The sequence below is a fragment of the Suillus clintonianus genome (assembly GCF_016758775.1).
Source record: "Suillus clintonianus strain FC179 chromosome Unknown DEU56scaffold_3, whole genome shotgun sequence".
NCBI lineage: Eukaryota > Fungi > Basidiomycota > Agaricomycetes > Boletales > Suillaceae > Suillus > Suillus clintonianus.
In genome coordinates, this window is record NW_024539227.1 from 567,716 (window position 1) to 581,147 (window position 13,432).

Consider the following 13,432-nt stretch of genomic DNA (forward strand, 5'->3'; position numbering starts at 1 on the left):
CTTCGTCCAGCCGCTGATAAAGACGAGATCTACCTTGAATTCTCCAGTTCTCCAGCGAACTCTGCTAAAAAAGACCATCATGAGGACACATACGCTTGAATCTTAATGAAATCGACCGCTTGGATTAGACTTCTTGTAACGCTCTATTTGGCGGCCTTTTCACGACTTCTGCGTAAAGGTGAGTCCACGAGAAACAAGAAGAGAAACATCCGCACCCCAACTTTATGAGATATGGCATCCAGGGTCGCCTCCGCGACACACAGTACCCTCACGTCACGAGCGATATCTCTGTTAACACTGCAGGCGACAACATTAAGATCAGACCATACTGCATGATAGAAATATACGAGTCAGTAGCGGGCTGGCTAGCTCATCTGTATTGGCAATTGGTGACTGATAAACGTTAATAGCGCAAAGTCCGAAGGAAGCGCAGTTAATTCAGATGTACAACAGGTCCTGTTCTCGATTTCTTTGCAATACGTGATGCGGGAAGGGTCAGTTAGCTAATTGGGTGCTGGAGAATGCTCGGAGATTACACTGGTGTCCTTGAAAACGTACTCCATCTCCGGGAATCCAACGGAAAGTGTCCGTCGAAAAGTAGAACAGCTTCGACCAAGTTTTTTTGGCCGCGGAAACCTGTCCAAGAACGCATGGTGAAATGTTGACAGAGGTTTCTGAATACCACAGTATTAAATTCTCGGTGAGGCCCTCATCGCAGTATTTGGGCAAGCGAGTAACTTGAAGGCGTGTGATCAACCGCCATTCCCGATTCGGAAGTATCCAGAAAGGTATATACCGGAAAATTGGAAATGACCGTCCGTCCCGTCCGTACCGTCCCGTCCGTCCGTACCGTCCCATACGTCCCACCCCCTATTTGGCGTTTCGGAACGGCTCGGAATTTCTCGGAAATCTTTCTGGCGGAGATTCTATATGGGCGCACCATGGGCAATGGGCATGATACCTTGCTCATCGCCGCTCATGGATTCCTTTGGGTGCCGCTCAACTTACAGGCAACCTAGAGCCGTCTGTCGTGCCGTCCTCAGGCATTCTGGCAGTATGCCCCCGCCCACACTATGCCCCCGCCCTCGCGAACATAAAAGGGCCCTACTCATCAATACCAGCCCGCTGTCATTCACTGCCCCGCCACCTTTCAATTCTCTCTCATCGCTCTGCATCGTTGTTGCCGTCTTGTCGCTCCCCCAACACCGTCACCATCTCTGGACGCTTGTGATGCCACGCCCCGCAGTTCAGCCCCCCACAGGCCCACGTCCCGGTTATGAAGTCTCATGCACGACATGCGATAAACCATGTCAATGGACGGTGTGCAAGTCCAATGAACATGGAAACCGTGGACGTTGGCAAGCGATCGTAAGTTCTTTCTTACCTCTTTTTTGATTTCAATATTAATGGGACGCACAGTGTTTTGATGTAAATCAGGATGGTACGAAGTGCAACTTTGTGCACTTCGGATCACCACGATCCTCTCCAACGATTCCTGCTCATGCTCGTACTCGAACCCGAAGTTCTAACCTACAAGTGCTGAAGCGCCGTGTGTGCATGGTCGTCGGCTGTGGCAGCACGCGCATCAACAAGAACTGCGCTAGGTCGACTTGTCGCAAACACTGCAGGCGCCTGGGTGGCTGCCACCTCTTTGACCACGTTGGTGACCCAAACGGCGCTGAAGAATTGGAGCTTGAAGACGACGATCACGACAACACCAACCTCGATGGCGACGAGCCTAATATCCCCGCACCCGTTGAACGTTCACCATCTCCTACTGTCGCACCTGTTGTTGAGGCTGAGGCTCACACTGACCATCCGCATGATATCCCACAAGCGAAGAAGCCGTCGAGGGCTCGAACTGTCCCCACACGCTCTCGCGCCTCCCCAGAACCAGGCCCTCGCTATCACATGCAGATGCCAGAGGTTTTCACAGCGCAACTAGCAGAAACGTCTAAACGCGAGGAAGAACAACGCCAGCGTCGTGCTGATGAGATCGAGGCGCAGAATCGTGCGCGGTACCATACAGTTGTTTACTCTTGGGTAAAGGTTCGTCGCCCCTTCTCTGCTACCCCGCTGTAGACGCTGACCATCACACTTACAGGACGGCGTTCAACCGAACGTGTTCGAGTTCCAGTCAGGGACATCATCGTTCACATGGCCCCACCTATCACTCGATCATGGAGTCATATCCCTGATGGGACTGGCCGCTGCCAGCATTGATGGAGGGGTGGGTGCCGCCTCCATCATTCACATATGGAACCATCAGCGACGAGAGTGGCGAGGTGTGCAGCCAGGCTACCTTGTCACTGTCATCGAAGGCCAGCCTGTCCTCCTCAGGAACACGAACGTAACTCAGTGTGTGGACCTCGATAGCTGTATCCGAAGCATCAACGACTCCCCACCTAACCTTCGCTCTCACTTGGCTGCCGATCGCGCTGCAGTCCGTGAGGAGCTGCGCCAGCATCATAACGTTTTGCCCGCACCCAACGAAGTTCTCTTCCACGCTCATTCTCGTTCTCAGCCTCAGCCACAGATGGGCACCTTGCCGTCTGAGTTGGAGGTCGAGGCCCTGTTGCTATCAAAGGGCAAGGGTAAAGTCAAACCTTCCTCTCAAGCCTCACCTAGTCCTCCTCCTTCCAGACAACCCTCCGCATCATATTCAGGATATTCCATTCCATCGTTCGGCACACCGTCTCCGCCCCCGAAATTTTCCATTGTTCGCCGTCGTCGCAGTCCACGCAGTCCCAGCTCCAGCCCACCTCGTACTCGTCGCAAACCCCTCGAACGGGCCACTGCACGTCCTTCAGTAGGTTCTTCAACGGCACATCCTTCCATATCCGGAGGCACGCTCTCCGATCCAATCGACGTGGACGATGTCAAAGTCTGGCCGGGTGATTTCTACGCATGTGATGTTGCCAAAGGATTCAGACTTTGCGAGACGATCAGCAAGCGCCGCCAAGGTGTTGGCGCTGTGTTCCAGAAGATGTTCGGAGTCCCTTACGCTAGCACGACATTCCATGCTCACAAGAAGCGTTGGGCAGATGCGCCCGCCAACATCACGGACAAGTTTATTAAGGCTGGACGAACAGAAGAGGGTCTGTGGTCGAAGTTTATGATAGAGACACGTTAGGGTTCTTCACTGCATTTTTCTTAGTTCATCTCGCATAGTTCATCCGTCTCGTGTCTCTTATGTCTCTTAGTTTGTCTTGCATGTCCACATCTCTTTGTCTTAGCTCGTCTCATGCCAATTACATCACGTCTTGCAGTCCGCTCCTCTTCCTCGCGCTCATGCCGATCTTCCTCAAGCCATCGCATCACTTTCGCTTCAAGTACACCCTCAACCCTCCACTCACACGTCAAGTACACCCTCAACCCTCCACTCACAGGTGAACCCATCAACAACAGTTGACAAGGAAACGGCACATCGCACAAGTCGACTCCATCTCTTGCTCGTCTCCCCAAGGAGTGGCCATCATCTTCATCACCTTCATCTTCGATGATCTCATTGGTGAGCTGACCGCCTTCTTCCTATATTATACCTACACCTTCTACACCACCCTGCGCTCTGCACTTGTTCCACCCTGCGCTCGTTCCTTCAAGATTTTATATATTATGCCTACACCTTCTACACCACTATAGAAAAAATGTGCTACAATACAGATGAACCTGTCCCCGTCCAAACTGAGGGTTTCCTGCCAGTCTTCTCCAAGTTTTTCAAGGTCTCCTTATTCCTGCATGAGATCATCTCGTCGAGGAAGAAGTCAAACTTTACTGGCTTCATGCCTCGTGTGATAGGATTGAATTTACCAAACCAGGAATTGGTCTGTTCGCAAGCCGAAGAGTTGAAGTACCACTCCCCGTCGTCCGTCTTCAGCTCCGGAAATGCGGCGGGGTTACAGTTTTCTTGGCAGAACGTGTCTTGCTTTGAATGTTTGCACTCGAAGTGGAAGACGTCGACAGAAAGGCCGATGTCTTGGAAGAACGGGTCGTTCTGGACATGCAGGGCGAGTCGACAGTTGTTATCGAAGAATACGTGAGTTGGGCGTGTCTCTGGGTCTCGGAAGACACGGCGAATAAATTCTGCGACACTTCCTACTCCCTCGGCATTGTGCATGGTCTCGCGAGCATGAATCATCCCGCAAGGTGCAACAATCAACTCCTCGCAATGAGTATAGTTGCGCGTGAACTGCGCACGAAGCTTCTTCTTCTTTCCCGATTTCACGTCATACTCCTCCTCTCCGATGGCTTGTGTGCCGTCACCGTCACCGTCCCCGTCGTCGTCAGCTCCAGCCTGGACATTTGCAAGTCGCCCATGGATAGCGCGTGAACGCTCAAGGCGTTCGTGCAGACGGAATCGAGACTTGCCCCGCAGAGTGTGCAGTGCTTCAGACTCCTGGTGTGCGGGGATGTCGCACGTAAGGCCACCTGACACGACAGATTGTGCGCAGCCTTTAATCGCACATTGATTGAGGTGGGCGGAGTGGGCATGACAAAACCGGTCTTGTGGGGTACGGAGATGTACCCAGCAGTTGGGAACAGAGCAGCACGGACGGCTCACGACGACACCATCCACCACAATGACAGAAACGAGTTTGTTAGCTGTAAGAACGTGAGCGCAGAACAACACCGCAGGAAGCGTACATACCAATATCACCATGATTGTAGACCCGGGTACACTTAGCACAAAAGTGCCGACGAGCGAGTGGTTGGTTGTAGATCCGCATGCGTCGGTTCCTGTCTGACATTGCCTCGATGAAGCGCTCGTTTTGGTTGATGGTCTGACCAACGTCGAGGACACAATGGCGTTCACGGCAATCTTCAAGCAGCACGCAGATGGTGAACGCGTTCCAAACGTGGTCCATCGTGGCGTCCTTGGTGAACCATTTCGTACCTGGGAACTGCGCGGATTCTACATTTGCAAGTGCAATGTTGTAGATGTGCGCGCAGTTGGTTGCTGACGTGCTGAGTGTATGGTCAGTAGGGAAAGACCCAGAATGTGCAGACACTACATACCAGGAGGCATGCATCATGGCCTTCCATAATCTCGCCACTTGATAGTCGACGTAATAGTGATCCGCGATCTGCACGATGTCTGGCAGTTTGGTGGTGTAATCGTAGTAAATGCGCCGGTCACCAACAACCTTGTAGTTCGTGTGATAGGTTGTCTTGCAGGCTGACGGGGGGTTAGCGGCGGCGTCGGAACGTTGATGGATAGATGTAGCACTCACATTCACAATACAGCTGAACACTGTAGGCAGGGAGGGTACCGGAGAGGCCGAAGTAGACCGCCTTGCGCTGTTCAGCCTTGCCAAGCAACAAGCCTTTTCGAGTGCGATCGCAGGTAGAATTGGGACACGTTTTGAATGGCGGATAGAATGTGTGCTGCGCTGTTGAAACGGGTGCGTTCAGCCTCACAGATCCGAGTTGAAAAGCATGTTACGGTACTGAGGCCATGAGGGTGTCCGTGTATCTCAAACAGTTCTTTCATCTTCTCACAAATGGCAAAATTGCCAGCCCAGATACTACTCTTCAGCGCACTCCAACACATCTTCACGTATGCCGGTGAAAGTACGCACGCAGCGCCGAGAAAAGCAACAACGCTAGGAGGAAGAAACAATGGAGGCTCGCGAATGTCGTATGAAGCTGGCTGCGTGAGTATTATGTCGTCCTTGAGGCCTGTTGCCAACGAGGCAAACACGAACATTCCATCTAACGTTAGGCTAGGGATACCCGCAAGACTAGCAGCGGCACGTTGTAGAGTTATCATCGTTTGTTGCACGATGCGGACGATAAGGACGGATGGGACAGATAGGACGGGTGGGACGGTCGGGACGGACGGGACGGGCCGGACGGGTGGGACGGAACTTTCCAACTTTCAGGTTCCCTCCCAGAAAGAGATGTTACTAATCAAGCGCCGTTACACTCACTTACGGGTTCGATACTTACCACATAATGGACAAGACATTTCTCCCTCACCTTCAAAAAATAGAACCTCATGCACAGTTCAAATTCAGTTTTCCGATCATAGAATCGTCCCTTGGGAAGAAGTATTATGCCAAAGTAGGTTCACTCAACGAACGAGAGCAGTTCGTGGGAGAGGCAGAGTCGCTCAGAGCTATACACAATGCTGCACCAGGACTTGCTCCTCAGGTGCTCGCAGCGGTCGGTCCAGATGATTCTGCTGCAACATCTGAACCGCCTTATTTCCTGTCGGAATATCGCAGTATCACAAGCCTTGCTTCAAACTACAAAGCAGGGGAGGAGCTTGGGACGAGGCTAGCCAAGGAGCTGCACGTGTACAAGAGTACCATGGGCTTTGGATTTCATGTGCCTACCTTCTGTGGAGCAACTCGGCAAGACAATGGCTGGCATAAAACCTGGGAAGAATGTTACAGCGCCATGATAGGAAGTCTCCTCTCCAAGCTTCGCGAGACAGGCAGGTTTTCAGAACTTTGCACCAAAGGAGAACAAGTGAGGTCCAAGTAAGTGCATGATAGCTTATGACGAGAGTCGGCTGCTGCAACAATGCAGAGCGATACCATTCTTGCTTCGGCCCCTCGAGATTGAGCCAGTGCTGTTGCATGGTGATCTGTGGGTGAGCTTCCTGTTGAGCATTCACAGCTCTTTTGCTGATAACAGCAGAGCGGTAATGCGGGCATAGATAATTTATCGGGTCAACCTGTCATCTTCGATCCATCATCTTACTATGGTCACAACGAAGCTGAGTGAGTACATCCGCGAAGGCGGAGTAACCGCAGTTTTATCTTAACATGTGTGGAGTTCAGTCTGGCTATCGCTCGTATCTTCGGCGGGTTTCCACGAAGCTTTTTTGAAAAGTATCATGAACACCTGCCCAAGACCGACCCTGTGGATCAGTACGAACTCAGAGCGGACCTTTACGAGCTCTACCATTATCTAAACCACACAATCCTGTTTGGAGTATGTGCTCTTCCTTGATCGTTACAACATGAGTCTGACTTTCACAAAGAGTTCATATGCTGGAAGTGCTCTGCGCAAGATGAACATGCTCCTTGGGGCTTGCCCGTGAATAAACACACGAGCCGTGACACAACAGGGATTATATATAGCAGGCAAACCAGTGTAACGGTCGATGAATCAATATTTTATCTTCGTGACAGTTTCTCCGAGTCGACTAGCTCGAGGTTTATCAATGCCAACTAGTACATGAAGTAACAGCGAGAAGTCTGCGTGTCTGCGCTCCCCACCTAATTATAAAATATGACCGTCACGAAAGATACTCGCGCCGTGACGAGTACTTTGATCTGGGCATGGCTGACCTTGTTTTTGAGCACAGCTCGCATAATTCTGTCAACTTCAAGTCGTAGCGGTGGCTGTGCATCGATCACTTGTGTTTGGTGTTTGGCTCCAGGCTCTTCTTGCCTACCATTCGTTTTTCTAACACATACAATAGAATCTAAGACTCTTCATTTTACCATGGCCCCTCGTCGACAAGCTGCACCAGAAGGAAGCATGCCTCCTCCCAGCCGAGCATCAAGTCCAGGTTGTGAAGAAATCGAAGAGGTGAGGTTCCTTGCAGCCATCGATGTCTGCTGTGAGGCTCACGCGTACGCGACGCGTTACAGTCGCCATTCTTTGATAATGTGGATGAATTACAGCAACACGTTAGTGCCTCTCATGCGGATAATATATGCTCGGGATTCGTAACATCTTGTAGGGCATAAACGTACAAGATATCTTAAAACTCAAGGTAATGACCCAGTATATGCGCATTCTACCAGGCTTATCGAGGCTCTAGAGTGCCTCCATCAATACTGTGTCTGGTGTTGTGATGACTACGCGTCGTCACCTACTGAAAATAAAGGTTCGCATAGTTCTACTACAATATTTCCAGAGGGACTCTGGTGAATTCGATATCATTCTTTGTAGGGTATGTCGGAAGCGAAGGTCGAGAAAATTAAGGTGCGCATAAATTCATATTAGTGACCGTGTTCCGCTCTCAACCCGGGATGTTGCACAGGAGGCAGCACAGAAAATCACGGTGGCCATCAACCATCACTATTGTCCTCTGATACTCATAATACTCCACAAGGGATCTTCCTTTGCAACTGGTATTGAAGTCCAGGATCGAAGGAAGCGCGTGCTTATTATCAGTACTGGAAGCAAGTCAGTAGACACAATCTTAGGTGGTGGGTAAACCAATACATTCCGACGCGGATCATACTTACTGGCTTTCAGGCGGGCTAATGTCTCAATCAATTTCCGAAGGTAGTTAGCCCCGCCACTTTTTGCGTCTTTAGCACTCAGCTGTTTTTAAACCAGTCTACGGTGAATTCCGCACTGGAAAGACACAACTGGCCCACACAATGTCCGTCGTCACTCAGCTCCCTCCGGAGATGGGTGGGGCTTCTGGCAAGGTGAGAAAGTCTTTGTTCTGCAAAAAAGTCAAGTCAACTAAGAAAAATAGGTCGCATATATCGATACTGAAGGTGCAGTGAATGCTATTGTACGAGTAACAACCCATCACCGAGGCTCTTGTCGTCTTAGGGACATTCAGACCAGACCGCATCAGGTCCATCGCTGACCGGTTTGGCGTGGACGGGAATATGGCGCTCGAGAACATCCTTTATGGTATTTTTCTGGCTGTATACCTCCCATCATTGAGACATAGCACCCGCAGCGCGTGCCTTCAACAGTGAACATCAGGTCGCTCCCCTTCTCTACTGTTATACAGCCATCACTAACATGTTGTAGATGGAGCTTATCAGCGAATGTTCCATGCGCTTTGCGGAGGACAAGGACTTCCGTCTTTTGGTAGGTCTTATGGTTTCCGTCCCGGAGTTGCTCACTCGTTAATTAGATCGTGGACTCCATCATGGCTCTCTTTCGCGTCGATTTTTCTGGTCGTGGTGAACTGAGCGAGAGGCAACAGAAGGTAGGCCTTTGAGCTGGGTCGTCGGATGCTAAGCCTTACTGCAGTTTAGCTAGCACAAGTGGGCACAATGTCTCCTCATCATATTTGCTGACGCGATGCATTCGCATTAGGTGATGTCGAAGCTCACTAAGCTTTCTGAAGAATTCAATGTTTGATGTTTGTTGTCAGACTATCACACAAGACTGACGTCTCTTACAGGTTGCGGTTTTGATCACCAATCAAGTGCAATGTATCTGTTTTACTGGTTGTATACTCCGGAATAGCAGCTCATCCTATTGGCGCAGCTGACCCAGGAGCAACGATGACGTTCGTAGCTGGCGGGGCTCTCAAGCCCATCGGCGGACATATTCTATCGCACTCCTCAGCTACTCGGATGTTTCTTCGCAAAGGCAAGTCATTGACGCTTCCACAGGTCACGATGTTATCCAGAGAGTGTCTAATATCGAAAGGGAAATGTACTAACATCGCCACTTAACTTCCAGGACGGGCTGAAGAACGTGTCGCGAAGCTGGTGGATAGCCCCGACCGTCCTGAAAGCGAGGCCTCTTACAAGCTGGACGAAGGCGGATGGACCGACGTGTGATCTGCGTGCTTACTGGCTGGCTACTCTTGGACTTTTGCTCGACTCTGGACCTATTAGTCGATCCTCAGATGAACCATGTTTTGATCTGCTTTGTACTTTCGTGTTGCATGTATTGCTGCAGATATCCTGCTATTGAGAATCCAAAAGTCCAAACAAAACAAATAAAAATCAGGCCGCCGCAGGTATTGGTGGTCGGCAGGATTTCGGCAGCACATATAGCCGAGTTCCGACACCTTTTTCACTTTCACTCAAGCGTCAACAAACATGTCGACCCCTTTGCAATTGCGAGTGCTTCGCAAGTGCTTCGTGCACGAAACATCGCTCACAGGAATTCGTTGTTTGTGAGCACATATGTCACTTTGAATGTTGGTTCACGAACGTTGATTAGGACTCCCGGGCCTTGTACGTAGTAGTAACCGCGTGATCCTGGACCACCCATGCGCATTTGTCGCTTCCATTCTCTTCTGCGACTGTTGCATGTGGCCCAGCTTCCCGATAAGCACGTTCTTGTTTACGGTTTTAGTTAGCAGGCAAGGGTCACAGGTATAAAAGTCAGCGACATGATCCTCCAGCATGATATACCTCTCTCGAACTCATTCTCTCGGATATCACGATGTTGCCCCTTGTCGGTTTCGCAGCCATGGTCTCTGTAATTCATGCCAAATCCCACCCGTCGACTCAGAATTTGCTCACGTACCCGAACATCGAGGCATGTGTCGGCCTCCCAGTGCAATATTCCTGCGAGAACACAACGGTCCTGGCGAATTCATGTTGTAATGTCGCACAAGGCGGGCTCGTGCTACAGACGCAGTTCTGGAGCACCTATACTGGTCTCGAGTCTCAGGGCCAGCTGCTTCCACAAGGCAGCTGGACTATCCACGGCTTATGGCCGGATAACTGCGACGGGTAGGACAAGTATTTTTGTAAATCTCATGATCAATGACAGATGCTTTTAGCTCGTACGATGAGTACTGCGACCTTAGCAGGCAGTATGATCCTCAACCGTCGCCGTCAACCTTGCCCGATGGGACGGCCGTTCCCCCTTACGAAGGACCGAGCGTTAGAACATTTATCAAGGACTTCGGTCGTTCCGACTTGCTGCAGTACAGTATGTGGATGAAAATCATATGTCAGTGTGTATAATTCATTATTTGCAGTGGATGCCTTTTGGATCAACCAGGGCGCACCCAATGAGGACTTTTGGGCTCACGAGGTGAGCTAATATAATTTGCCTGGAGGACCCTTGACGAATTGGCGATCAGTTCTCAAAGCATGCTACTTGCACATCCACGTTCGACGTTGCCTGCTATGAGCCTGGGTACCAGGAACACCAGGAAGTCGTGAACTTCTATGAGACTGTCACAAAGGTTTTCCAGATGTACCCTACCTACAATATACTCGCTGCGTAAGTTTATGTTTATTCGCCGTAGTCCGTGACTACTGACGGCCTTTGCCGACAATAGTGCAGGAATTCTTCCTTCCAATACAACGACATACACCCTCTCCCAGATTACGAACGCCCTTTACTCCCAGACTGGTGCTGTTCCATATCTTGGCTGTTACGGCCATGGCACTATTTTGGATGAGGTGTGGTATTTCCACCATGTTCTGGGCACGGTACGTCGCGGTTATCATGACCGTGCAGAATTTATTTAACTTTGACCTAGGAGCAATACGGTCATTTCAAAACCCTCAACTCTACTACTCCGTCGAGCTGCGCAGAAACTGGAATCTGGTATTACGAGCGGACTGCGACATCGGAGCAGGTTGTTTCATATTAAGTCAAATGCAAGATGCAAATCGTCACCTTGTTCTACAAGGTCACGTATGCCTTTACATACAGTCACCTATCTGTCGTTTTTTGTTCTGCAAGCTTCGTGCACCAAGAACGGAAGGTTCCAAAACGTGGTGCGGTCTCATGCGGTCACTGCACCAACGTCTTAGGGGATCGTCGTCCATCGTAGATGACGCATAGTGAGCCGACATGCTCATATGGCACCCACATACTAGAAATAGGTAAGCCTATCATTATGTCGCGGCCGAAGCACCATATTCGTCCTCGAGGAGCATGGATTCTCTCGTTGCCTTGCATGAGCACCTGCAAAACAGATGGTTTCAAAGGCCGGGCATTGGCAGATATGTTTCAATCGCTATGACGTTTGGCAAATCGCAACTTCAAATCACCCACAGTATGCGCATTATTCGCACGCCGGAGAGGAATGCACTAGAGCGGTTAGTATTTGCTCAAACCGGGTGGCAACAGAATCGTAATGTAGCCCGGATCAGACAGTGCAGGGGTCGAGAGCCAACACTAAAAGTAAGTTCATAAGCGAGTGAAAACTTCTCCAAAGAGTCAGTTGACAGAGACGCGTGCGACTCTTTAGGTGGGACGCACCAAGAGTGTACCGCCACGTAGACCCCCTGTTGATGTTTTGACGTGGCGAACACTTGTGTTCTCCATTCTCTTCTGCGACCGCTTGCGCTCCGTTGCGCTGGTGCTTCGTTTTTGTAGCAGGCAAGGGTTACAAGTATAAATGTCGGCAACATGATCGTCGATTACCGTGAGGTACCTCTCTTGAGCGCATCCTCAGCGATATGTTGTCCCTTGTCGGTCTCGTAGCCATTGTCTCTGTAGTCCATGCGAAATTCCACTCCCCGTCGACTCAGATGCCCACGTACCCGAATATCGAGACATGCGTCGACCTCCCAGTGCAGTACTCTTGCGAGAACACAACGGTCGTGACAGATTCATGCTGCAATGTCGTACAAGGCGGGCTCGTTCTACAGGCGCAGTACTGGGACACATATACTGGCCTCGAGTCTCAGGGTCAACTGCTTCCACAAGGCAGCTGGAGTATTCATGGCCTACTGCCAGTGAACTGCGACGGGTAGGTCGTGTTTTGTAAATGTCACGATTACTGACGAATACCTTCCCCCCTGTGTAGCTCGTTTGGCCAGTACTGCGACCTTAACAGGCAGTATGATCCTACGCCATCGCCAACGACCTTGCCCGATGGGGCGGTTGTTACTCCTTACAAAGGACCGAGCGTAAGAACATTTATCAAGGAGTTCGGTCGTTCCGACTTGCTGCAGTACAGTATGTGAACAAAATGTTACATGTCTGTGAATGATCCAACATTCGTTGTAGTGGATACCTTCTGGATCAACCAGGGCGCACCTAATGAGGACTTTTGGGCTCACGAGGTGAGCTAATATAATTTGCCTGGAGGGCCCTTAACGAATTGGCGATCAGTTCTCAAAGCATGCTACTTGCACATCCACGTTCGACGTTGCCTGCTATGAGCCTGGGTACCAGGAACACCAGGAAGTTGTGAACTTCTACGAGACTGTCACAAAGGTCTTCCAGTTGTATCCAACCTACAATATGCTCGCTGCGTAAGTTTGTTCAAGTTTATTCGCTGTAGTCTGTGACTGCTGACGACCTTTGGTGAAATAGTGCAGGAATTCTTCCCTCCAATACAACGACATACACCCGCTCACAGATTACGAATGCCCTTTATTCCCAGACGGGTGCAGTTCCGTTTCTTGGCTGTTATGATGTTAATGGCACTATTTTGGAGGAGGTCTGGTATTTCCACCATGTGCTGGGCACGGTATGTCGCATTAAGAATGATTGTACCTTTATTTACTTAACCCTGGCCTAGGAGCAATACGGTCACTTTAAAACCCTCAACTCCACTGCCCCAGTGACCTGCGCAGAAACTGGACTCTGGTATTATGAGCGAACTGCAACCTCCGAGAAGGCTGTTTCATATTAAGTCAAAGGTGTACATTGTGGAGTACTCTACGTCAAATTTTAAACTGTGACTACGGAAGTCAGCTATGTGGATGCCTCGATGGGGTTAAGGACGTGTTAGTCACGTGACTGGCGCGACGCGACACGTCCACAAATATATGATAACAAACATTCG

The 13,432-nt window shown here is 50.3% G+C and overlaps 5 protein-coding genes across 5 annotated transcripts; all 5 read left to right on the top strand.

Annotated features, from left to right (window-relative positions):
* Positions 1-1,339: 1,339 nt before the first annotated feature.
* Positions 1,340-3,133, top strand: DEU56DRAFT_943473 (uncharacterized protein; the record flags this gene model as incomplete). The annotated part of the gene is made up of 3 exons (XM_041358965.1): positions 1,340-1,368; positions 1,629-2,049; positions 2,105-3,133. The coding sequence occupies 3 exons, from the start codon at positions 1,340-1,342 to the stop codon at positions 3,131-3,133; spliced, it is 1,479 nt and encodes a 492-aa protein (XP_041214846.1).
* A 2,790-nt stretch (positions 3,134-5,923) lies between these two features.
* Positions 5,924-7,177, top strand: DEU56DRAFT_768277 (Fructosamine/Ketosamine-3-kinase). The gene is made up of 5 exons (XM_041351231.1): positions 5,924-6,485; positions 6,535-6,598; positions 6,646-6,728; positions 6,789-6,942; positions 6,992-7,177. Exons 1-5 carry the CDS (start codon positions 5,956-5,958, stop codon positions 7,049-7,051), a joined length of 891 nt encoding a protein of 296 aa, XP_041214847.1. The 5' UTR covers positions 5,924-5,955; the 3' UTR covers positions 7,052-7,177.
* A 235-nt stretch (positions 7,178-7,412) lies between these two features.
* DEU56DRAFT_315731 (Rad51-domain-containing protein) lies at positions 7,413-9,057 on the top strand. Its single transcript, XM_041345617.1, has 14 exons — positions 7,413-7,545; positions 7,608-7,646; positions 7,700-7,732; positions 7,781-7,846; positions 7,912-7,944; positions 8,003-8,023; positions 8,075-8,171; positions 8,221-8,250; positions 8,305-8,399; positions 8,450-8,471; positions 8,530-8,613; positions 8,663-8,688; positions 8,737-8,796; positions 8,843-9,057. Exons 1-14 carry the CDS (start codon positions 7,459-7,461, stop codon positions 8,927-8,929), a joined length of 780 nt encoding a protein of 259 aa, XP_041214848.1. The 5' UTR covers positions 7,413-7,458; the 3' UTR covers positions 8,930-9,057.
* Positions 9,058-10,140: 1,083 nt separating this feature from the next.
* Positions 10,141-11,281, top strand: DEU56DRAFT_724567 (ribonuclease T2; the record flags this gene model as incomplete). The annotated part of the gene is made up of 6 exons (XM_041347826.1): positions 10,141-10,406; positions 10,457-10,608; positions 10,658-10,713; positions 10,763-10,905; positions 10,964-11,117; positions 11,168-11,281. 6 exons carry the CDS (start codon positions 10,141-10,143, stop codon positions 11,279-11,281), a joined length of 885 nt encoding a protein of 294 aa, XP_041214849.1.
* Positions 11,282-11,760: 479 nt separating this feature from the next.
* Positions 11,761-13,334, top strand: DEU56DRAFT_315792 (ribonuclease T2). The gene is made up of 7 exons (XM_041345618.1): positions 11,761-11,817; positions 11,885-12,388; positions 12,446-12,597; positions 12,649-12,704; positions 12,754-12,896; positions 12,958-13,114; positions 13,166-13,334. Exons 2-7 carry the CDS (start codon positions 12,096-12,098, stop codon positions 13,277-13,279), a joined length of 915 nt encoding a protein of 304 aa, XP_041214850.1. The 5' UTR covers positions 11,761-11,817; positions 11,885-12,095; the 3' UTR covers positions 13,280-13,334.
* The last annotated feature ends 98 nt before the right edge of the window (positions 13,335-13,432 follow it).

Coding starts and splice junctions, on each gene's coding strand:
- DEU56DRAFT_768277 (XM_041351231.1), top strand. CDS start 5,956: ATGGACAAGACATTTCTCCCTCACCTTCAAAAAATAGAACCTCATGCA. Junction 6,599..6,645: donor TGTTGCATGGTGATCTGTGG/GTGAGCTTCCTG, acceptor TGATAACAGCAG/AGCGGTAATGCGGGCATAGA. Junction 6,943..6,991: donor ACCACACAATCCTGTTTGGA/GTATGTGCTCTT, acceptor ACTTTCACAAAG/AGTTCATATGCTGGAAGTGC.
- DEU56DRAFT_315731 (XM_041345617.1), top strand. CDS start 7,459: ATGGCCCCTCGTCGACAAGCTGCACCAGAAGGAAGCATGCCTCCTCCC. Junction 8,400..8,449: donor TGGGTGGGGCTTCTGGCAAG/GTGAGAAAGTCT, acceptor TAAGAAAAATAG/GTCGCATATATCGATACTGA. Junction 8,689..8,736: donor CCTTCAACAGTGAACATCAG/GTCGCTCCCCTT, acceptor AACATGTTGTAG/ATGGAGCTTATCAGCGAATG.
- DEU56DRAFT_315792 (XM_041345618.1), top strand. CDS start 12,096: ATGTTGTCCCTTGTCGGTCTCGTAGCCATTGTCTCTGTAGTCCATGCG. Junction 12,705..12,753: donor AGGACTTTTGGGCTCACGAG/GTGAGCTAATAT, acceptor ATTGGCGATCAG/TTCTCAAAGCATGCTACTTG. Junction 12,897..12,957: donor ACCTACAATATGCTCGCTGC/GTAAGTTTGTTC, acceptor TTGGTGAAATAG/TGCAGGAATTCTTCCCTCCA.